General features: G+C 39.8%; 1 protein-coding gene across 1 annotated transcript in view; it reads left to right on the forward strand.

Moving 5' to 3' along the window:
* Window positions 1-24,820, forward strand: part of APAF1 (apoptotic peptidase activating factor 1) — a 2,040,921-nt gene that overhangs the window by 654,837 nt on the left and 1,361,264 nt on the right. Inside the window, exon 12 of the mRNA XM_044087206.1 lies at window positions 13,780-13,906. Coding sequence (XP_043943141.1) covers window positions 13,780-13,906 — 127 coding nt within the window. The remainder of the gene's footprint in view (window positions 1-13,779; window positions 13,907-24,820) is intronic.

Here is a 24,820-nt window from a genome sequence, read left to right on the forward strand (position 1 = left end):
AATGCAGCACTCAACTCAAACTACTTCTGGTTGCACTGCAGTTCTAATTATAATTTATATTCAGCTTTTTTTTTTTGTAAAAAGCCAAAGAGCTCATAGGGGTAGATCTAGGCGTGGCAGGGGCAGAGCTCAAAGTACATTCAGGCCTAGAACTTGGAGTTCACCTGCACAATCTGCAGGTGAGGGCAGGGGCCAGTCCTTTCGTAAACAGGCCCAATGACCTGCATTTTCAGCTGCCAGAGTCTTCTTCCCTGGCAGCTCCTTTGGGAGGAAAGTTAGCACTCTTCAAGCAAAACTGGCTTTTAGTCACCCAGGACAAATGGGTATTGGACATTATAAACCGAGGCTACAAGTTCTATTTCCATACATTGCCTCCTTTCAAAGGCATGCCAGACGTTCCTCCTCGGCAAAGGATAGAGGCTCAGAAGCAGATTTCTTTACTTCTTCAAATAGGAGCTATACAGCCAGTTCCTCTGTCAGAAGTGGGACTAGGATTTTATTCTCGCCTGTTTCTAGTGCCAAAGAAAGGGAACACGTGGAGACCAATTTTGGATTTATCTATCCTCAACACTTATCTGGACATTCCAAAGTTCAAAATGCTGACATTACAACAGCTTTTACCTCTGTTGGGAAAAGATCACTGGATGGTAACTCTGGATCTCAAAGAGGCTTATCTTCATGTTCCTATCAGGCCCAGTTGCAGGAGGTACCTGCGTTTTTGGGCTGGAAATTTACATTATCAGTTCTCTGCATTGCCCTTTGGCTTATCTACTGCACCCAGAGTGTTCACAAAGGTTCTGGCTCCAGTGATAGCCTTTTTCAGGTTAAGAGGAATACAGATTTATCCTTATTTTGGACGATTGCCTGATTATTGCACAACACAAAGACGAACTTCTGCATCATCTACAGTATGTGATGGTAGTGTTAAGATGCCTAGGGTATTCTGTGAACGAAACAAAGTCCAGTCTAGTACCCTCTCAGGACATGTGCTTTCTGGGTGTGAGACTGAATACAGCTTCCCAGATGGCCTTTTTGACCCCGGACAAACAAAGCAGCCTTTCTCTTTATTTCCATCAAATGTCTCTACAGTCCAGGCTGACTGCAAGGACAGTCCTTCAAGCCTTGGGGTTTCATGGCATCTTGTATTCTGGTGCTTCCCAATGCCAAACTGCATATGAGGAAGCTTCAATGGTATCTCAAAAATGTATGGACACAGCACTGCCAAGATCTAGACACTGTCATTCGGATAATACCTTGCATTCAGAAAGAATTTTTGTGGTGGGCTCAGGAATGTCACCTAAACAAGGGACTCTCTGTGACCCGACCAGAGGCGAGTCAGATTTTAACGACAGATGCCTCGGACAAGGCTTGGGGAGCACACCTCAATGGAAAATGGGTGCAAGACACGTGGCCTGTCAGACTTCAACATTTGCATATCAACTTGAAGGAGATGTTAGCAGTCCAGTTTGCATTGATGGCTTTCAAGGATTTACTTCACCCAGGACAGGTGTTGATTCAAACAGACAACACTACTGTCATGTGGTACATCAACAAGCAAGGGGGAACCCATTCGTACCCTCTTTGCAGGCAAGCGATGATTTTGTGGGAGACTGCTCTCAGTTTACACCTCAATCTTCAGGCAAGGTTTCTACCAGGAGCACAGAACTCCTTAGCGGATGTGTTGAGCAGACAAATTGTGGATCCTCACGAGTGGAAACTGGATCCTCATGTGTTTCAAAAGTTGACAGTGTTATGGGGGACTCCAGACATAGATCTGTTCGCTTCTCCACTAAATTACCAGTTGCCAAAGTTTTGCACAAGAATGTTTCATCCCACAGCTTGGAAGGTGGATGCTCTATCATTCAGTTGGAGCAATCTTCATGTCTATGCCTTTCCACCTCTGCCTCTCATTCCCAAGGTACTCCTGAAGGCCAGAATGGACAAGCCATCCATGATTCTGATAGCACCGGATTGGCCTCGACAGCACTGGTATCCACTACTGAGGAGTTTGGTACGGGAGCCTCCATGGCCTCTGCCTTTGATTCCGTGATCTTTTGTCTCAGGAGGGCAATCACTTCCTCAATGTCAAGATTCAGTCTCTGCATCTCACAGCCTGGCATATTCTGCTTTAGACCCTGGAGGGTCTCAGCTTCCACAACAAGTTTTGAATGTTATTTTGGAGGCCAGAAGGCCTAGTACAAGGAAAGTTTACGCTGATAAATGGAGGAGATTTTTCTTTGGAGCAAAGCGAAGGGCTTTGATGTTTCCAAGCCTGATTTAAGTGTTTCTCTTCAATATCTTACTGAGTTATTGGACAAGGGTTTGTCTTTCTCCTCGATAAAGGTTCATGCTGCAGCCATTTCTGCTCACTATGACTGTGACCCTCCTTTATTTTCACATCCTTTGTTTAAGCAATTTCTTAGAGGGGCAAAGAACATAAGACCCCCGTAGAGCTCCTACTCCTGCTTGGGATCTCAATTTTGTGTTGGAAAAGCTTACTCTACAACCTTTTGAGCCTGCAGCTACTGCCGAGTTAAAGTATTTATCATGGAAGGCTGCTTTTTTGTTGGCCATTACCTCTGCAAGAAGGGTTTCTGAATTACAGGCCCTTATGGCAGTGGAACCTTTCCTGATTTTTCATAAGGATAGGGTATCTTTGCGTACTAATCCTTCCTTTATGCCTAAAGTGGTTTCTAGTGTGGCCTTGAACCAAACTATTCATTTGCCTACTTTTTATGCAAACCCCAAAATAAAGGGAGAAGATTTTGCATACTTTGGATATTCACAGGCAGTTACGTTATTATTTGAGCAGAACCAAGGGGTTCAGGCAGTCTCAGCAGTTGTTTGTTTCTTTTGCTTTGGGTTGTCCGGGAAAACCTGTTTCAAAACAAACTATTTCTAAATGGATTGGGTTTTGTATTTCTTTCTGTTATTCCCATCATGGTAAGGAGATTCCGTCTGGAATCAGACCTCATTCCACTAGAGCTACTGCCACTTCTACTGCCTTTCTAAGGGGGGTAGCTACAAAAGATATTTTGGAAGCAGCCACTTGGAGTTCAGTACATACTTTTTCCAAGCATTACCACCTTCCTCTTTATTCTAAGTCTAGGGCTGGATTTGCCACTGCAATATTACAGGGCATTTTAGCAGCCCCTAATGCTTTATGATTTTGCCATCCTCCCTTTACCTCTGCTTTGGGATTCTACCCATATGTAAGGACTGCAGCAATGTGAGATGAAGAACATAGTACAGTTTTGTACCTACCATAAATGTAGATGTTCGAAGATCCACATTGCTGCAGTCCAATTTACCCTCCCTCCTTCCCCTCTGTAGTTTGACATGGTTATATGGTTTGGGTGATGGTTGTTGTTGGGCATGTTTTTTGGGAGGTATCCTGTTTTTGGGCTGTGGCCTTTCTTTTTAGGGCCTTCTGACATCTGGGGCAAGAAAAGACTGAGGATATGACGTCGGTCATGCGCTTTTATACCCTGACGCTCTGATGTCAGATCTAGGCGCCATGACCGACGTCAGCCTAATACTTTGGTATTCGGGCCGACCGAGGACAGCGGACTACCCATATGTAAGGACTGCAGCAATGTGGATCTTTGAACATCTACATTTATGGTAGGTACAAAACTGTACTTTTCCTATTGTACCTTTAAATTTTCCATTTTCTTTAGCAATGAATGCTCAGAACTCTCACGATTAATTGTTTGTACCTGCAAGACAGCTGGTTTGCATTTGCCACCTTTTCAAATGGCCAAAGTGGACATTTTTGGTACAAACATCAGATTTTACAGGCCGACACATACCCACGGTCAGTACAAAGGTTAGAACTTAACTTTTTTGCCTAAATAAAAGCTTATTATTGTAGCATTTAGTTGATTATTCTGTTTCTTATAACATTTAGGTATTTTAGATGCAGAATAACTGATTTATGCAACTATTACATAAAATATAGGAAATAATTGTGTCCTAAAATCTCAGGACATTTGCCATTTTTTAAATTTTTGTCAGGACACAACTGCCCAAAGAGGGACTATCCCTCGCAAAGTGGGACAGGTGGTAACCCTAGTTTGCATGGAATAGTACTCAGCAATGAATCTTTGTCTGTTTCATTCAGAACAGAATGTGCAGCTGTCTTTAGCTGCAGACTTATTGACTCCCACTAAACATTTGCTGATAGAGAAAAAGCAAGCCAATATCTTTACAGATGTAAGAAACTTTTTTATGGTTTTCGTTGTCTTATCTTTAAAGTCTACTTGCTTATAAACAACACTTGTTTATAACTTACACCTATGGCATTAGTCATATTTACTCTTGCAAAAATAAAATAAAATAACTTAATTTTACATATAATAAATCCACTTTTATACCCACCCCAGCAGCCCATGATCTCAGCATATTAACTTTATTAACTTGCTTTTGTCCAGCCTTTTTTCTGTTTTTGTACTGTAATATCTATATTTCTTACAACTAAAAAAGTACATATTTATTTTAATATTCTTAACACAAACAGACACTAAAAACTCCCCACATTTAAAATACACCTGACTGCTCACTACAGAAAACTGCTTTGTCTATTACATGCAGTTTATATAGTGAAATCTATTGTGAAATGTTTTGTACAAATACTAATAAAAATTGTTTTACTTAGTTACTTTTTCCTCTTTTAGTGCCCTTCTAAACATTAATGATATAATGGGGGGTATATGCTTTACAGTTCCCCCACAAGTTTAACAAAGTCAACAAAAGCCCAGTTTTTACACCTACCTTTTCTTGCAAAGCCATAATTCACAAATATGATTGATGCATTATAGTTTCCCATTTATTCACTAATTTCAGTGTTGCTGGTCTTCTTCCTGTTCTTTTCTATCTCCCAATGCCAGACTGTGATTCATGTTCAAGGTACTCCTGAGTTTTCTAGTTAACTCTTGTGCTTTTTTCTGTTTCTCAAGCATTTTCCTTTGGAACTTTGGAAAAGATTTCACTGGCATAGTCTCTCAACGAACTTTGCTGTCAGAAGAATGAGAAACAGAGTCCCTTTCTGCTTGCTGGCTCACATTTTGTTGGATAAACTTTTTTTTTCTACCTTTGCCTGGTTTGTATAAAAAAATGTCCTTGATCCTTCAGGAAAAACTACTCTGAAGACAGCTGGATACATCAGCTTGAATATCATGTCTCTCTCTCGACATTCCTTAATTACTGGGATAAATAGTCATTTTTCACAAAAACTCTGCTGTCTCCAATTTTAATATATTTCCCTTCTGCCACAGTTTTGTCAGGATCAACTCTTTCTGTTGGTAGGAGTGCATCTTTTCTATTATTAGACTTTGCTGCTTTCACATGACCAAGTTTGGATCTTGCACACATTGTGCCCTTTCAGTTAACAAATCTTGTTGTGGAACACCCATACATTTGCTTATTTGTGCTTTTATAAAATTAATATGGTCTGTACCTTCTAGTTTCCCCTGGTACAGCAGAAAGTCAGGTTTTCTCTGCATACTCTATTCTAATCCTACTCATTTTTTGTAACGGCTCTATTTGAGAAGCCTCACAGTTAGCCAACTTTTTCTTCATTTCAACCTCTGATTTTTGCAGCTTTATCAGTTCTTCTGAACAGTTTCTTCCATTTTCAAGCCTTTTGTAATTTGAGGTAAAATATTTCTTCAGTGTTTCATTTATTTGTCACTTCTGAGTGCATTTGATTTTGTTTTATTTGTAAATTACCGGAAGCCATCTCTTGAACCAAAGCTGATGCTTGAAGTGCTTTTTGCTGAACAGCTGCAGAATCCGTCCTAAGCAGTATATTCTCTATTCATTTTTGGTTAATTTTCTTTCAGGTTCTCTAAATTTCTTCTTTGCCTGCATCCAGGCAATGTACTTACTAGCCAATAACAGAATTTTACCCAGTTTTAGTGACACTCCTTTTTCTCAGTTTGCTTTCATACTGTGAGAGCTTAAGTTGATCAATGCACAGCCATCTTGGAAGTTCAATCTTTAAACTTTATTAATCATAAAAATGTACTTTGTCCTTTGAAGAATTTAGTTTTGTAGAGTAAAAATATTGTAAAACTAGTACAACATTAAATTATTAGAAATGGATTTGAGCAGTCTAGATCAGGGGCACTGGTGGCTGGTGACTTCAAATCAAAGGGGAGCTGCAGGAGACAGTTGAATGGGTGAGGCCAATGTTAAGGGATGTCACCAATGAGAAAGGGGCGGAGCTAGGCTCAAAACCACAAAAACTGGGACTTTAATTAAATACGCTGCCCTGGGTGCCAAACCGTCATTATGAGAGTCCAATCAAGACAAAGTGAAGTGTAGAAGAAAAAATATTTCAGTGCATTGGCTACATGACAGCTTACTTAATATCCAGATGGAAACAAAAAGGTTGTGAGGCATGAAAAAATAAATTACTTTTTAAATACATCACTGGAATGCCAGTCAGAATCAAGTATAAGAAAAATGCAGCACTCAACTCAAACTACTTCTGGTTGCACTGCAGTTCTAATTATAATTTATATTCAGCTTTGTAAAAGTACCAAGTAGCATGCTGAAAGTAGCAATCTCTGTGATAACCCCACGTGTAAAAATGTTTCTTATCCGAAAAAGACCTGCTGCCTGACAGCAGCTATCTACTTGTTTCATGGGGAAAACATGATCAAAGTAAAAAATGAACAGCAAACAAGAAACAAGCTCAAGATAAATTGCTTAAAGGATGACTGCACAGTTTATGGACCACACATGATAGATTGGCATTCTGTTTAATTTACTGGTAAAGCTTGCAAAGATAACTGCAAGTCTCCAACAAATGTAGTGAGCTTCTGAAAATACTGTAATCCTGTCCTTTATTACAAATATTGTCTTATGCATTTCAGTACCTAAGGCTTATAAGTTATCTAGCTATGTAAATATTCTCTGTATGGCAACAACAAAAAGGCGTTCAGTGTTGGTAATTCTTTAACAGTATGCTTATTAAAACTTACTTGCATCTTACAGTCTCATACAAGCTCACCTGATGGTCATTAAAGCATTACTACTTAAACACAGAACAACAGGCAGTGCAATTTTCTGAATAAGAAGAAGCATAAATCAATAGTATAAAAATATGACAGAAAAACCAGAACATTCTGCAAAATCAAGGACAGATGAAAAGCCATTGTACACTGCATAACTGCTCCTTGCCTTGCTTGGACACATTCAGAGTCCCTACATGGGGGAGTGGGGTGCAACAATTATGTCACAATTTGAAATGTCTCTGGCTGACGGTGATGGCCCTGACACATTTGTCATATCTCTCAACCACAGAACAAGAAATCTGGACAAAGCCATAAGTAGAAGTGGGACAAAGGCACAAAAATAAGGACAATTTTTTTTAAATATTTCTCTTATAAACTTAGAGCATATGATAGGTCTTACATTAGTATGAATTTTCTGAAGGGTATGAAATCTGAAACTCAAATGTCTGTCATTATTTTCTAACTTCACTTTTTAATAATTTGCAACTAATTTGCCAGAAAACCGCAATTTTATGAAAAACAGACCAAAATGCGATGCAGAAATATAAAATAGCCACACAATACAGCTGGGAACCTGTCAAAGAAGGGACACTTTTTTTTAATATTACTAGTGTTAAGTTGAACAGCCAACAAAAATAAGTGATCTACATGCTTTTCTGAAATAAAAGTAATCTATAACTCTGATCATTACAATTATTTATTAATTGTAAACCCTCCACATTTTCTTCCAAAATTGCCATTTTGCAGAGGGGTTATTAGGGGGGAGAGCAATATTTTGAGCCAAAGCCGGGGACAGTTAAGAGGTTTGAATATACCTAATTCTATAAAGCGATTTATTTGTGCAAACCCCTCAACCTCTTAATGCAGGAAATCTGGACAAGGCCAAATATATTGGGGGAACATACAGACAGTACTAAAAATTGCTGTTGAACAGATCTTGCTTTAGCATGCATTTTTCTGAAGGGTGTGAAGTCTGGAACTCAATGTCTGTCATTATTTAGTGACTTCATTCCAAAATGATTTGTCAGAAAACCACAAATTTTATGAGGAGCAAACCAAAAATAAGAAGCAAAAATCTATTCATTCTGCAAAAACCTGGACAGTTGAGAGGTATAGTTCAGCCGGGGCTGTCTTTGAGTTTGAGTTTGCCGCCCTTCCCCCCTCACAAAATCATGGTCAAATGGGGCCTCCCCCCTGCAGCTATTCCAATGTCCCATTACTTGGCTATTTCACTCCATTTACCATAAACACTGTAATGTGTATACTGCTTTACTTTTTCGATGATTTGGATTTCATTTAAAAGTTTTATTGTACATTTTACAGCACAAACACTAATAGACATCTGCTAAACAAAGCAATGCAGTCTCACAATGAAAATAGACTTAGCATTAAAACTTCTCTGCCCTTGAAACTCACATTCATTGAAACAGCATTGAAACCCACATTCAAAGAAGATATATCTGACCAGTGGCAGATAAAGATTAACTTTGAGCTGTTTTCAAATCATAGGCCCCTTGCACACGAAACATACATGTGTTTGATATGGTTTTCCTTTGAATTGTCATCCAACATGTGTCTGACGTACATAACGCCAAAAGTACTGCTGCAAAAAACAACAGTGACGATTCACATGGGTTTGAATGGCAAATAAGCAATTTTTTTGTGCCATTCAAACACATGGCTCATATGTTGGAAATGGCTTTCCAGCAAACCATTTTCAACATTTGATCCTTCGAAGTTCTCCGTATTTTGGTAATATGGGTCACACAACAGGACGATCGCACATACCATGTGGGACAAAATGAAGGTAAACCCTTTGATACACCTTCCTGATTGCATTAAATTAGATTCCTTGTATAATACAGAACAGTTGTTACGGGGCATTTTAAATTTATTGTTTTGAACATTTTTCCAGTACAGAACACATGCACCAATGATGACAAAATTACCCAATTCAGAATATTGCCATCATAAAAGTCTACTCAAACTTCTACAGTCCACCAGTATCAGTAAATATGCACAATCTCTGCAGAACTAAAAGTCATCTAAATAATTCCACATTAAAGATATCTGTAATGAAGAGGTTGCTGCTAGCAAACAACTTTATATTTCATTGTTTCATCTACAAATAAAGTGCCTGTAGCCCTTGAGGAATAAATTGCTCATGCTACTTTAAAAAAAATTCTAAGCTAGTAATATTGCAATAGGGAATGGATGGCAAACTCTTAACAGGTTGATGGTTACTAGTTATCTCCGCCAAAGAGGACATTCTCATGACTGCAGCATCCACCCCTTGTAAAAATGCAACACAGTACAGTATCAGCAATGCATCTACATACTGTGGGAGTAGAACCCACAGCCATCTGCATTGAAAGCAAGTGCACTACCTGCTGTGCTACTAACAATGCAAACAGACCCAGCGTAAGCAGCACTAAACTTTTCTTCCCCTGAAGCTCTTAGCTCCTTGTAAAATCCACTTGACACTCAACTGTATCTCTCAACTTTGCAGCACATGAGCACAAGAAATCTGGAAAAAGCCAAAATGTATTTTGAGGGTGGACAAAAGCCCAAAAACCAGGAACACATTTTAAACATTGCTTGTATAACCTTGGAAAGTTGCTAGAATAAAATGCTTTGCTACTGCCATGCATTTCACTACCAAGTCTTGAACCCAGGACCATGTACACTACAGTCAGCGCAACATACCACTATGCCAAATTAGCTGTTTCTTGAAAGACAGGAAGACTGAAACCTAAATGGCTATCATTTAGTGATTTTAGTTTTCACCATAGCTCTCAACCTGTTAACACAAAACACCTGGAGAAAGCCAATAATGGGGGAGTACAGCCCCAAAATTTCAAGTATTCATCTTATAAACTTAGAAAATTACTAGAATAAAATATTTTGTGTTACCATGTACTTTCTGAAGAATATGAAGTCTGAAATTCAAATGTCTGTCATTATTTAGTGAATTCAAAATCCAGAAATCACAGATTTTATGAGGAACAGAACAGAACAAAAATATGAGGCAAAAATCTGAACACTTTTCACAAATGGTGGTGGGTAGGGAATTGAGGCTCTTGCTACCTGCACCCAAGGTTCAGCGTTTGAGCCTGAGTTACTCTTTCTAGCCACCAGTTAACTGGGGCATTTTACACACACTATTAAATTCTGAGTTGAACTTGCTTCCCTGGGGGCCGTTATTATCTCCTGATGTTGTATCTGACTTCGATGATGGTCATTCCATTGTGCAACTGTTGCTGTTATTAGTCTAGGAACGCATTATTATGCTTTATATTTGAACATTGCAGTAGGTAGTGGGAAGCATGGAGCAGATCAGGCTTCTATCCAAACATGTGCATGTGATCTAGCAAAATAATATTAATCATTGCGTGTTACTGTGTTTTTTTGCAGCGTTTCAAAGGTAGCTTTGATACTGATCTGGCAACAGCGATGCCTTTTTAATAGTACTCATCTAGCCGTGTTCTTTGTTGCTTTATACATGCGTGCCCAGTATCTAATTGTGCATAATAACAAAGGATATCAAAGTCCTATGACAGGACAAGGAATAATCCTAAAACAGATGTATTACAGACACACCTGGAATTTACATTAACTTTATATGACATTTACTTGTTTTAGTGCAACACCAGACACCCACATTAGTTTTACTAGTTCATAGGTAGGTACTAGGCTATCAGCCCAAGGGCCTACGTAAGCCTAGCCAGCAAGGTGCCATGGCTTACTCCACCCAAGAAAGTTATTTTCCTGTGCCACTGTCGAGCAGAGACACAGAAGTGATCCCCGGGGTGTATTTCCTATTTCCCATCCACTCATCAAGATTTTTCTTGAAGAGTGCTAATGAAGAACTTTGCTTGACATAGATGGGTAGCTTGTTCCAGAGTATAGGAAGTCTCTGGGACAGGAATGTATCCCTCCAGCGTGTCAGTGTTTAAAACATACCCCAAATTTGCTTATTGTTTAGGTAGAATGGTAGGGTGACTTACAGATTTTTAAGCATTTTAAAGTGTATTATGTTTGATTATGAACTGATATGGCTGGATTTATGTTCATACAACTGACCTATTTAACATCAGCACACTTTTCAGCTGCCTTATCTGCAGATGGACTTGCAGATCGCTTTTCTGGCTCAGAAAGCGTTTCCGATTTGCCAGTATGAATCTGTTGAAGCTGTTCTTTGGAGACTGGCCCAAAGTTGTTGTCTGAGATATTATAAGACATTTTAGTCTCCAGTCTCAGTACTGCTTAGCCTCTGTTTTGTAGCTGTTCCTCTTTGGCACACACTTAAGCAGAGCCCGCTTTGTATAAATTTTTCTGTTCTGGAGTGAGCTGAGTTACAACTGCATAGACTTCTGGGGCATCTGGATTCGGGTTTCTGAGCATGCATGTGCAGAGTTCCAGGATTTTATTTTATTTTTTGTACAGGTACAGCCTGCAGTTCTGAGATTTTTTTTATTTTGTTTTTTCTACAGCTGGAAGCTGGTGGGGGCTGCAGTCCTGCAGCCCAATAGCATGAGCAGCAACTAGGTCTGTAACATGTGGCTGTGGAGCTGCATGCGGCTCTTCATCCCTCTGCAGTGGCTCCCTGTAGCTTTTCAAAAGTAATGGCCACTCTGACTCACCACACACACACAGCGATTGAGCGATGGATTTTAAATATTGCTGTTATAAACTTAAACACTTGCTAGAATAACATGGCTTCTTTTACCATGCATTCCACACACACACACACACACACACTGAATCGAGCAATTCCTTGGCAGCATCAGCATTTCCTGTAAGGTTTACCTCTCTACCATACCTCAAACTCTTACTACAAGAAATCTGGACAGAGCTACAAATAAAGGGGAAACAATTGAAGAAAAATAGGGACAGATTTTAGATATTGCTCTTATAAACTTGCTCGAACAACACTGTTTCTGTTAACATGCATTTTACACACACACACACACACACACACACACACACACACACACACACACAACACTTACCTATCAGCTGTACTGATTTTCACAGAATGTCCTTTTTTGCCTTATATTTTTGGTCTGTTTTTCATAAAATTGTGGTTTTCTGGCCAATCATTGGCAAATTATTTAGGTCTGAAGTCAGAAAATATAGACAGACATTTGAGTTTCAAACTTCAAACCTTTCAGAAAATTCATACTAATGCAAAACCTGTTCTATCAACTTCCTAAGTTTGTAAGAGCAATATTTAAAAAGTGTCCCTATTTTTGGACCTTTTTCTCCCCATTATTTATGGCTTTGTCCAGATTTCTTGCACTAAGAGGATGAAAGGTATGACACACACACAGTGATCGAGCAGTCCCAACAAAAATGTCAACAAAGGAACAAAAATAGGGACAGATTTTAAATATTGCTCTTATAAACTTAGTTCTTTTATATACAGAATAATAACTATATATAAAGTGTCATACGATGTGTTATCTTCATTTTACAGATCAAATATGTTTTGTGGCTCCAGATGAATTTTATTTGGTAGGAGAACAGCCAAATTGGCTCTTTTGATAGTGAAGGTTGCAGATCCCTGGTCTCGATGCAACGTAAAGCAGGAGCTTACAAATTCCTAACTTGCTACAAGGAAAGTCTCCCATTTTGAAAATTATCAGTCAAATGTTTGACATCTGAAATATGAAATAACAGTTTAACATTAAAATCTCAACATTTGCAAAATTAGGCATAAACAGAAATGACATCCTCTATGATCCTTCTTAATTGATTCTTTGCAGACTTGAGGAGGAAACAGTATGTTTCTTTCATGAGATTATATGACCTCTAGTTAACAGCAAGATTCTGAAGTTTGACCTTATAAGTTTTTTTAATTTCATTTATCCAAATGTCAGTGTTTTCATCATCAACTCTTTTGTTCAGAATCTGCAAGTAACTGTCCTGTGGCATCTTATTAGTGGACCAGTGCAGCAGTCTACTACCTTATACCTAGTAACCACAACTTGAGCCCGGCAGTTTAAGTCCACTTATAATACTGAAAAGAAAACCGCCAACTCCAGGAAACACCTGCCGATGGGTGTTTCCTGGAGTTGGCAGTTTTCTTTTCAGTATTACTACCTTATACCTGTTAGTGTCTAGAAGATGTAAACTGAAGAAATGGAAGAAGGCTAGTGTGCTTGTTACATTTGTACCTTATAAGTAAGGATGTGAGTACTACATGCCAGAAAAAATGCTTTCCAAGAAATAAAGAAAGCAACTGCAGTTGTGTGTGTGAACTGCATGTTGCAAAACTAAACAGAAAAAAAAAGTTTCAGTTGTGATGTAGACTAAAGAAATTTTATTTCTCTACCTGAGTTTATTTTAGGATAGGAAGAAACTCGGAACTGCTTTTCATCCATATTATGTCATAGCTAGACTTATGAATGGACTCGCATTTATTTTTATGCATCTTTTTATTTTTAACTTGTTACTTTCAGACATTAAACCATGTCCCTCATTCAGCCAGTGATATTAAGAGAAGGAAGTGGTGTATATACATAGCATTGAATAACTACATTCTTAATTATGCAGTTTAGTGAAAAGGTAATTAATGAGGTAAAACATTAACCTTCATTGAAATATAAAATCTTTGTTATATATTGTATATAGTGTAATGTTTTATCCTGCTAGTTTTTAAAAGTCTGCCTATGAAACATCCATACAGTTAATATATAAAATCCCTTGCTAGTTGTATTTATTTTCATTTCTTTATTGATTTATTTATGTACAGAAATCGAAACAGTTTACAGAGCCTCTGTCGTATGGTTTTCCGTCCTCACGCAGACACTGTTTACCATGCCTGCTTTTCACAGGATGGGCAAAAGATTGCTTCCTGTGGATCTGACAGAACAGTACAGGTAAGAGAACAGCTAGAAGTGTGAGATGAAATCACTTCTTTGTTTTTTCTATTTAATTTAATAAACGTTCAGTGTTTATCTCCCCAGCATGGTGTTTCAGACAGTTTCTGCTGATGGGCAAGTAGCCATTTAGATAAGAGTCATAACTGTTAACAGTTATGTTTTGCATTTAGTACATAATTATTTCTATCTTTATATATTGTACATTTCCAGCAGTGCTGTATTTAATTTACGTATTTTTAGAAACTTCTATCTGTAACTGACTCCAGGAGATCTTATACATGATATTCTGTTTAGAGCTCAGGACAAGCATTTCATCATGATCATTAATTATAAATAGACACCACGAAACAGCAGAATAAAACCTTGCACTTTGATTGGGTTGGTCTGCTGTGCACAGAAAATAGAACTGAAAACACAATGACAACCATTTATTCCTTGGTATGATATTTGGATACAGTTTAGGTATTAAGATGATATGGTGCTTAGATACATTTTAAGAATTAAGAACCTACTTTAGGAAACTGGCAGAATGTCTCAGGTTTTTATAGTATGTTTGGACTTTTTCACAGAGTAGATGCATCTTCTCATTTCCCAACTCATATCTAAAGGTATGGTGTCCAGGTCTACTCTCATCAGGCCGGTCATTGAATAAAATATCCCTTTTTGGTATACACCCATCCAAACACTTGTCACAACTAGAGCAACTGCACACATTCTCACTAAAAAAAATCAAGGGCCTAAACCACAAAAATTATGCAGACCATTTCACAGCCTTATCCCTATGCACAGTATCATATCGGCTACTAAGAGGAAACTTCTCCATCGAATATAGAGCCTCAGCAGACCCTATCCTGTTAGACCTGTTACACATTCACAAGTCCAGTAGTACTCTGGGATCTTTATGTTTTTTGCAACTTAAATAGAACATGTTGGAGGGATAAGTATGCGTCGCAGAGAATGCCTCTTCTATGGAACAGTCTTCTACTCCACAACAAGCAAAGTACTTCTCTTTCTCTGTTTAAATGTAAATTGGACAAAGAGAATGGAAACCACAAATTTACCCTTGATATAGTACCCATGCCCCTCATGGATAGGGGTGACAAGTACATGTGCCTGCACATCCTTCTTCAGCCCACCTCTGGGTTATTCATATGTAAAATATAAGGGTGAAAAACTACCATGACAATGTAAGCCTGGGCTTCTTAAGATCCTCACTGATCAATAGCCTAGTAAGTACCTATGAACACCTAATTGCATAGAGTGTCTTGTAACAAGATAGATGAATGCAGTGCTTTTTATTGATTGAATATGTCACATGGATTTTAGTAGATTTGTATTTAATGGTTTATTGTGGTTGATTTCAAATGTTTATATGAAGTCTTTCGGATATGAATGAGAAGAAAGCTTTTAAAACTAAATAAGTAAAAAATATCACTGACTCTCATGGTATTTTTTTTAGTTGTGTGCTTAAATTATTAATAGTGGTTACAAGGGACCAGTCAGCACCCTTCTACAGTACCAGCCATGCCTGCTAAGAGCTTACACTTGGGTAGCTTCCTCTTTCACCCAACCCTTCCTGCAGCTTTGCTGACAGTACATATAAAACCAGTGATCTCATGTTGTCTTTTTTTATCTGTTCCTCAGTGATTGGGTTTTGGATCTGACCTCAGATCTGATTTTGGACACGTTTCCAGACTTAGGATCTATAGTTCAGGCTCCTCTCTCTACCCATAATCCCCTCCAAACCCCAGATCTCGTTTGCAGCTCTCAACGTTCAGACGTGGTTGATGTGACTCAGGTGTTGGAGGTAAGTAAAGTCTAAACTTTTTTGCAGTGTGTATATATATATATATATATATATATATATATATATATATGGGTCCATGTTAGATGGATGAAAAGCCACATCAACGAAGACGATTCTGCCGAGACGAGATCACTGACAATGGGATGTATTCTCATTACCACAATGTGGTACGATCTCTGAGTTAGAATATTTAAGTAGGGGGGTTGTGGGGGGGGCGCAGCCTCTCACATGGGGGTGTAGGGGGCTTGCTCCCCTGCTATATAGGTATTTGTGATTTTGTTTTGGTGTTTTATGGAGTTGGAAAGAGGTTTTGTGCTGTAATTTGTTTACTTACCTTTGTCGGGCATTTCCATTGTTGGCGATCTCGTCTTCATTGATGTGGCTTTTCGTCTGTCTAACATGGACCCATATATGTGTGTGTGTGTATGTATATACATGTGTGTGTGTATGTTTATAGATGTATGGCAATTGCCTGACCTAAAAATCAACAGCAAAAATAAAGACGCATAATACCAAATGTTCAAAATATTAACAGTCAAAACTATGTAAATACAAAATATTGACAAAATTGAAGTTATGCCAGGAAAGGGTTTGTGCCCATTCCCCACTGTTGTGTGACCTTTGGAGTTGGTATAGTTTAGGTATTTTTGACTGTCAATATTTTGAACAGTAGGTAATTTTGCATCAGTATGTTTGCTGTCAATATTTAGGTCATTCAGGCAACTGAGGCAACCGCCCTACACCTATACATTTTCCTTTGGGTTCTTCCTCATTCACCGCCTCCTTTTTCCTCCCTGGTATCGTTAAAAAAAAAAGTGTTTTGCATTTTCCATTGAGTAGGCCTTGTACTTTCTTTTCCTTCCTTATTAATTTACCTTATACTCAAGTTGTGAGTATTTCTTCTGCCATTGTTGGTACTTCTGATCTCATTTAGAGATTATGTTATTACTGTTGTTGGTATCTTGCTGTGTTACTTTGCTAATTTTGACTGTTTTTCTCTTTTGGGCTATAGTTATGTTGTGAATGATGACTGATAAATCTACTGCTTTAAAAAAAAAATGTATATTATGTGGACATAATTCCTAATTCCAATGCTCATTCTGACTGTCTGTACTGTTTGGAAGTTAGTCATTTATACACTGGCTGTAGCATTTGCTCTGCTTTCAATCACAGAGCCTTAGAAATAAGTTGATGCTGAAGGGTCTTATTCCTTCTTCAGCTTGCACTACTGGAGTGTACCCATCGACTGTGAAATCTGTGGACAAGCCATAAGAGGATAAAGGGGAAAAGTCTAAGACTAAGGGGGAAAGGAAGTGTTCCCCTGACTAATCTCCTTCTCTCCCAAGATTCATAAACCATCGGATCTGACTGCCCCACTGGATCTGTCTCTTCTAGCTGCCAGAACTCCTTTTTGACCATCTCTGTTCTCAGTGGAACAGATTCCTTCCAGACTCCATTCACCTTTTCTTTAGGAGACTTCTCAGAAGGCTTACAGACCCCTGCCTTTTTCTTACTCCTCCAGGTCTACCAAGAGCCTTTCAGAAGCAGATGTGGACAGGATGATGAGAAAGTTCCTTATAACTCAAATTCAGTTGGGAGTTCTTCTGGCTCAGACTTCCACTGGATCTGTGAGCTTTGGATCATCCCAGACCCCTTTAGCTGCTTCTGTGATCCATCCACTGGCTTTGGTGTTATAGGACCTAAGACTCTGGGATTGCCTGGTCAGATCTGAAGTGATGGGCTTCATTGATTTTGGCATCTTCTCTGACCCAAGTGAAGCTGATGCTCTTAAAGCTGGAGGAGTCTTGGAGCCTTAGCATTGGTGCCAGATCCATGGGGGGTTCGATTCTGAGATTTTCAGCTCTTGGGGCTTCTGCATTAGATAGTTCAGCTCCTGTGTCCGCTTCGAGGGAGAAGCAGAGGGATTCCATGGACTGCCCTAGTCCATTAGCTTTGGCTCCTGCAGGAGTGGTCCTGGGACTCCCATCTGCTTCTGCCTTCGAGGCATCAGAGAGAGCTTTTTCCACTTTAAGAGATAGGGCATCCATGCCCCCCTCATGTCCACTTTCCACACTTCAACTGTCTGCATGGTCTTGACCCTGCTAATTCCATCCCACTGGGACAGATGATCTGAATTATTCTTGAGCCAGTCCTCATTCAGGATTCCCCTCAGACTTCTGATTCTTCCCTGGATCATCCCCATGGAAGCTTTTCGGAAGCATACATACAAAAGTAGGCACATTGTAAATGACTCTTGTGGAAGTCATTTACAGAATACACAGACTTTGAAGGAGAGGGATCCTGCAGATTACCCCTTGAGGATATCTCATTTGGAGATATTCTCAAGCTTTTAAGACAGAAGGGTGTTTGCTGTTCCAAAGCCCCTTCCCCAGGAGGAGTCCATGTTCCTTGAAGTGTTTGGTACCAGCTCACCTTTTTCCTGGGTGATTCCCCTAGCAGATGAAATGGTGGATCTTATTAATTGGGCAGAAAGGATCCAGCTGTGTCAGAGCCAATTCCCAAAAGACCAGATAAACACCTAGTAACACCTTGTGACCGTGCCATTGGAGCAAGGGTCCCCTGAATGATGCTGTGGTGGTGGCAGTGGCAGCTGCTAAGAAGGAACTCACCGATGAGAGTCCAGCTGTTAATGGCCGTAACAGAAAGTCTAGCACCTTGGACTGTTATGGTCGCCAAATTATTTGGTACATCTTACCAGATTCCAGAGAGACTTGACTAATGAACTTTCCATCTCTCTCTAAGTCCATGTCTGTTGAGGATAAGAAAACTGTCTTCACAGCTGGGCACTCTCCAGTCCATTTTGAACACTTCAATGCATCTGATGTCCCTCACCTTAGAGGGTGTTTCTAGAGCAAGCAGGTTCAAGCATTATGGTTTGGTGGCATGACTGGATTTGCTTGTGCAATTTTGTGGTACTTTTCAAGATGTCGCTCATCAATGCTCCCTTTGATGAGTCAACCCTTTTTTGTACCAGAAATTAAGGAAACTATCTCCAGGAGTGAACAAGATGGGAAAACTCTTTCTGCTTTAGGAATATGGTTTTCTACTCCCCCAAGGACCTTTTCCAGGAATCAGAAAAGGGGAAGAAAAATGTGGTTCAAAAATTCCAGGGCTCTTCCCAAGATGGATCTCCCCAAGGCAGATGGTGAAACTCTAAGAATGGACATTGCCTCAGAAGCAGAGGAAGCCTGCAGAATCAAGACTTCAGGGGTCCCTTTTCCAAGAACCCATACCAGTGCTTCTGAAGGGTTGCCAACTGCTGCACTCTGGAGACAGTGGGAGGTGCTTATTTCTGCCCCCAGAAGCCTGGACATTTATCACCAAAGATGTCTGGGTGCAGAGGATTATTATCCGAGTCTACCATATTCCATTTTCCCATCCTCCACCACAAGTAAGAAAAGTGTTATCCAACAGATGCAACCTTAGAAAAGCTGCTATCAAAAAGGAACATCCAGGAGGTCCCACCAGACCAGCAGGGGTTTGGAACCTATTTGAGATTATTTTGGGTGCCAAAGGAGAATGGGGATTTCATGTTAATCTTTAACCTAAGTCATTTGAACCTGTTTCTCCAATACTTCAACTTTTGGATGGCTATGGTTCAGTCATTTCTCCCACTGCTGCTGAAAGATGACTGGATGTGCTCGATAGACCTTCAGGATGTGTACTGTTGCATCAAGATAAACAGACAGTCCAGGAAGTTTCTTCTTTTCCAGTTGGGGCCAGTCATTTTTAGTTCAGAGCCCTACCTGTTAGTCTTACTGCCATTCCCCCTGGTGTTCACCAAATGCATGGCAATGGTGGCTGCTCACTTGAGACTGCTAGGATTCTGGGTGTTTTCTTTCATCAACGACTGGCTCCTAACCAACCCCCCAACTGCGGGTCTCCTGTTTCTTGCCAGGGATTGCTTACTTCATCTTTAAATCCACCTGGGCATCACAGTCAATTACAAGTGTCACCTTTATCTTACAAAAGTCCTGGAGTTCGTAGGGGCTCACTTAGACACTGTCTGCCAGATAGCAAGGCTACCACCATCAAGACTCTCCACCTTGCAGAATCAAGCAACAGCTGGTCCTGTCTTTACAACCCCCCCCCCCCCACCGGATTAATTTCACAACTTCTAGGATCCTTGGCTGCCTTAATAATGCTAGTTCCGTTAGCAAGATTTCTATTATGAGAGTACTGCAGTGGACGTTAGCATTACAATGGTCAAGAAGATGACAACCCATGAATTTTTCCATACGTATCACCAAGGAATGCAAGAAGCATATAGCATGGTATTTTCAAGCACCAGACATAAAACAGGGCTGTGCCTTTGTCTTGCTTTACCAAAGACCGCAGTGACCACAAATGTTTTCCAGATGAGTTGAGGGAGGCACTACTTCAGGAAGACTGTTCAAGGCGTGTGGTCCCCCACAGAGGCCAATACTCACATCAGTGTCCTACAGATGAGAGCAGTCCTCTTAGCATTGCAGGCATTCCAGGATATTCTCCCTGTGGCGATGATTGCCATACAGACTGACAACATTAAAGAGTAATGGCCCAAGTATGGAGCCTTGGGGAATGCCCACTTTTACTGGAAGCAGGGGGGATAGTGTAGAATGTCATCTTACTGATTCCTGCCTATCAGTGAGATAGCTGGAGAACCATGCAACAGTATCTGATGAGAAGTTAAGGGTAGATAATTTTTCCAAGAGAAGAGGATGAGACAGTGTCAAAAGCCTTTGAAAGGTCAAGGAAAAGGCAAGAGATAAGTTTGTGGGCATCTCTGACCAGCAAGATTGTATGGAGGAAGGATATTAGGGCTGTAGTAGTGCTTTGTTTAGGATGGAATCCATGTTGGGTGGGTGTAAGCAGCTTTTCCTGTGTTAGGTATTGTATGACTTGTCTATGTATACAATTTTCCAGTATTTTGGAGTGGGGAGGGATAGCAATCGGTCTGAAATTGGTTACGTCTGAGGAGTTACCTCCTTTGTGGATAGGTAGTGTATAGAATTGTTTCCAGATGGAAGGAACTTTAGACTCAGAGATGGAGCGATGTATTAATGTAGATACAGGAAGAGCTATAGAGTTGGCTGCAAGCTGGAGAAAAGTTAAGGGGATACCATCAGCTGATACTGAGCATGGTTTTAGTTTGGAGAGTAGAGTTTTGATATAACTAGTAGGCACAGGTTTTAGGAAGGAGGAGTGTGTAGAGTCTGTAGTAGGAGCAGGTACAGGGAGGTTAAGAGTTAGTGGTAGAGGGAGTTAGTTTTAGGGTTAAATAGCTTTGATATGGATTCAGTGAAGTATGTATTGAAGACAGTGGCGATTTCTTCTGGTGTTTTGTCTGGGTATGGAGTTGGAGAGGAGGGATTTTCAGGATAAAGTATTTGGTTTATGGCATTCCAAAAGTTTTTGGGATTTGATTTTAGAGCATTTGGAAGGTTGGAATAAAAGTCACATTTGTCTTTATTAATGTGTTTTTTTTTTGCCAGATTTCTGAGTTCTTTATATTTCTGTAATTCTTGAGGGCATTTGGTATGTGTCCATATTTTCCATGGCTTGTCTCTAGATTTCATTAGGGTGCAAGTAGCTTTTGATAGCCAGGGGATATGTTGGATTTTATGCAAATTTTGCGGAGAGGAGCTAGTGAGTTTCAGATACTAAGGAAGGTGGAGTTGAAAGCCTGGATAGCTTCATCTAGAGAGAGTTGTGTGAGGAATTGCCAGTTAACTGTAGAGAAGAGAGATTTGAAAGTATCAAGGTGGATCTTGGGTTACGACAAGTAATATATCTGTATTTTTTTTTTTTTTGAGAAACGAGGAGAGTGTGGTAGTGCATGATCTCTTCCAATCACTTTTTGATGGCAGTGCACATACTGGGGAAGTCCAGTGGCAGACAAGCTGAGCAGGTCTATTCCACCACCTAACTAAATTCACTAGTGAAGGAGCAGATTTTCCATCATTGGAGTCGACTATGCTGTGATGTATTTACCCCCCCCCCAAAAAAAAAAAATTCCAAGTGCAGCAAGTATTTTGCCATGATCCCTCCCAAGAGGGGCAGTCACCAAGAGACCCTGTGCTTCACGATTGATCCACCGCTCTCCTTTACACATATCTGCCTATTTCTCTTATTCCGAAATTTCTACAGAAAACCTCTCAAAGGAAGAGCAAAGTCATCCTTATTGCCCTGTTTTGCCTCAACAGGTGTGGTTCCCTTTTCTCTGGCCTCATCTAGTACACCCACATTGGGTCCTGGATTAGCTTCTAGATATCCTATCTCATCCATTCAGTCTGCCTCACCCAGATTTTCAACATTGCTAACAGCATGGTTTCTTCACTTCCAGGATGGCTATACAGTACAGATTTATTTTCTTCACAACTCATACACATTCTCACATCTTCCTAGAAGGTTTCGGACAGGAGATATGTAACAGTAAATGGAAAAGGTTTTTTGTCTGGGCTAGGCTAAAGAGACATTTGGGCCCCTTTTCAGCCCCTGTTTCAGCAGTCCTGAATTTTCTGGTCTCAGTTTTCCACAGTGGGGCAAGTTATTGTATGATCAATGTTCATCTAGCAGTTTTCATATTTCATATGTCTGCAGTTTTCATATTAGGAAAAATCATTCTTCCTTGACATCCCTCAGATTATGTAAAGCCTTTCTTAAGGGTACCTTCCTCCTTAGACTTCTGATTAAGGATCCCACTTCTCCTTATACTACTCTTAGGCTTTGAGACAGTACCCCTTTGAACCAGCAGCCAAAGTGGGCATAAAATTATTGTCTTGGAAAACTATTTTTATAGTCATCATTACTTCAGCCAGATGAGTATCTGCACTCCAAGGCTGTCTTTTCTCAACCTCCGTATCTCATTTTTCACAATGACAGTTTTCCTGAGAACCAATCCCTCCTTTTTACCAAAGGTTACTCAGAGGCAGTACTTAACCAAATTATTAATTTGCCATTTTTCTTTCCAAAATTCACTATTAATAAGGGAGAGTACATGCTGTACTTGTTAGATGTATATAGATAGCTCAGATTTTATCTCCATAGAGAACAAACTCTCAGAAAATCTGATCAGCTTTTTGTTTAATTTTCAAAAGCTAAATTAGGCAAGCCAGTTTTAAAAGTAACCCTATCCAGGTGGCTCACTGATTGCATTTCTTATGTTTACAAGGACAAATGTTTGACTTTACTGAGTCCCCCCCCCCCCCAAGGCACATTCAAGAAGATCTCTTTCTACTCGTTCTGTCTTCTTATCCAAAACTTCGAGATGATGTTTGTGGTGCAGCTTACCCGAGCCAATGCTCATATTTTTATTTTTCATTACAAATTGGATATTTTCTGCAGGGATAGGTCAGCTTTTTCCCCGATGACATTCTGTAGAATATCCTTCCATAGCCACCCTGGGTTTCATGCTGCTGGGGATTCTGTCCCAGTCGTAGAGGAATGGACAAAAAAGGCAACATCAGATACAGAAATAATGGACTTCACCATACCAGTGCATCTCTGTTGTATATTTTCGTCCTTCCTCAACATCCCTCCCTTCTTCCCCCCTTCCATTTCATGGAAAATATTTATACAGACGTCTGGTATGACCTGTGGGATATACCTGTTAGATATTTTTCTCCCTTTCTCTAATCCAGATGTAGATATTTTCTGATTGCTTCTTACCAGCTCTTCTGCATTTGTACTGCATCTTTAGGACAGATAAAGTGTAATCAGTTCTTAGTAATTTAGAGCTGGGAGCAAACTCGATCTGAGGTAATTTGGGGTTTGAAGCCAGGTTATTGATAAAGGGAGGAGCTTCAGCTTTGGATCCTAAGTCTGGGAAAGCGGTGAAGTCTGATGAAGTTGGATCCAAGGTCAGATCTGTAACCTAATCATTAAGGAAGGGCAAAAACAGACAACACAGATGCATCAATATGGTGAGTACTTAATTTTTTTTTTATTTTTTTTTTATCTAGCATCTCATCTTATCATACATTGTCCTACTCGGCCAAACGTTAGAGAGATGTTTTACATTTCTTTTTCCATGTTTTTTAATTTAGAACCAGTTTAACATTAAATGGTATTACAAAATATTGTTATGAATCCTGTATATAAGCACATCTGAGAGTCTATGGAACTGTGTCTAATAAAGCACACAATTTGGAATATATACTGGTTCATCCCATAAATATATGTGCATAGTAATAGCCATTTAGCATCACAAGAATATTCTTTTTCATGTTACCTTTAAATAACAATCAGTTGCATTACCCTGTATGATTATTAAACAGTGTATAGCCTTGTAACCTACAACTTGCCCTCTATTATCTGTGGCAGTTCATTTCCTTTTGATAAGACCTTCACTTTTTTCTGTGCTGCTTTCTTTCTTTCTGACATATTCCTGGATATATAACCAATTTATTATTTCAGTGGTTCCTGTGGGCATTACTGTACAAGGAACAGTAAAAGGCCTTTCTTCCCCGAGATAAAGTACTCTTGTCATCTCAGTACATGGCAAGGATGTTCGCCCTAGCCTCCTGCAATACTGATAATCCCTCTAGCAAGACTGCACATGAGGAGTTAGAGTGGTGCCTTAGGGACACAATCTTTGGAGTTTCCTATTCCTTGCACAAGAAGGAACTGGCAGTCTGGTTACACTGAGTATATCTCAGCTTTGGTGAACTTTTTTGGATGGACCAAAGGACTCAGACTTTCACCACATACTCATTCAACATAGCCTAGGGGTGGGCACATGTAGATGACCTGAGTATTCGCTGCTCATGGGACTGACATAAAGGAAGAAGACCGATCAGTGTCAGAAGAAATGATGGCAGTTATAGTATCCGTAATGTCCTTCAAACAGATTTACCCCAAATGGACCTTAAACATGGCTATGGACCATACCACAGTTGTATAGTATAGCTGAAAGAAGGGGAGGAAACTATTATTCTTAATGCTCAAGAGGCAGAATGGGGCTTTGTGGTTGAGTCACTGTTCTATGTATTTTGACATGACTGTCCCAGGTCTAATGCTCTGGCATCTCCATAAAAGTCTTCTTGTCCACGCAGGGCAAGAAGGATATGAAGGTGGTATAGACAAGTCCCCCTGTTATACCA

The sequence above is a fragment of the Protopterus annectens genome, chromosome 11.part0, assembly GCF_019279795.1.
Source record: "Protopterus annectens isolate FY-2018-M chromosome 11.part0, PAN1.0, whole genome shotgun sequence".
NCBI lineage: Eukaryota > Metazoa > Chordata > Ceratodontiformes > Protopteridae > Protopterus > Protopterus annectens.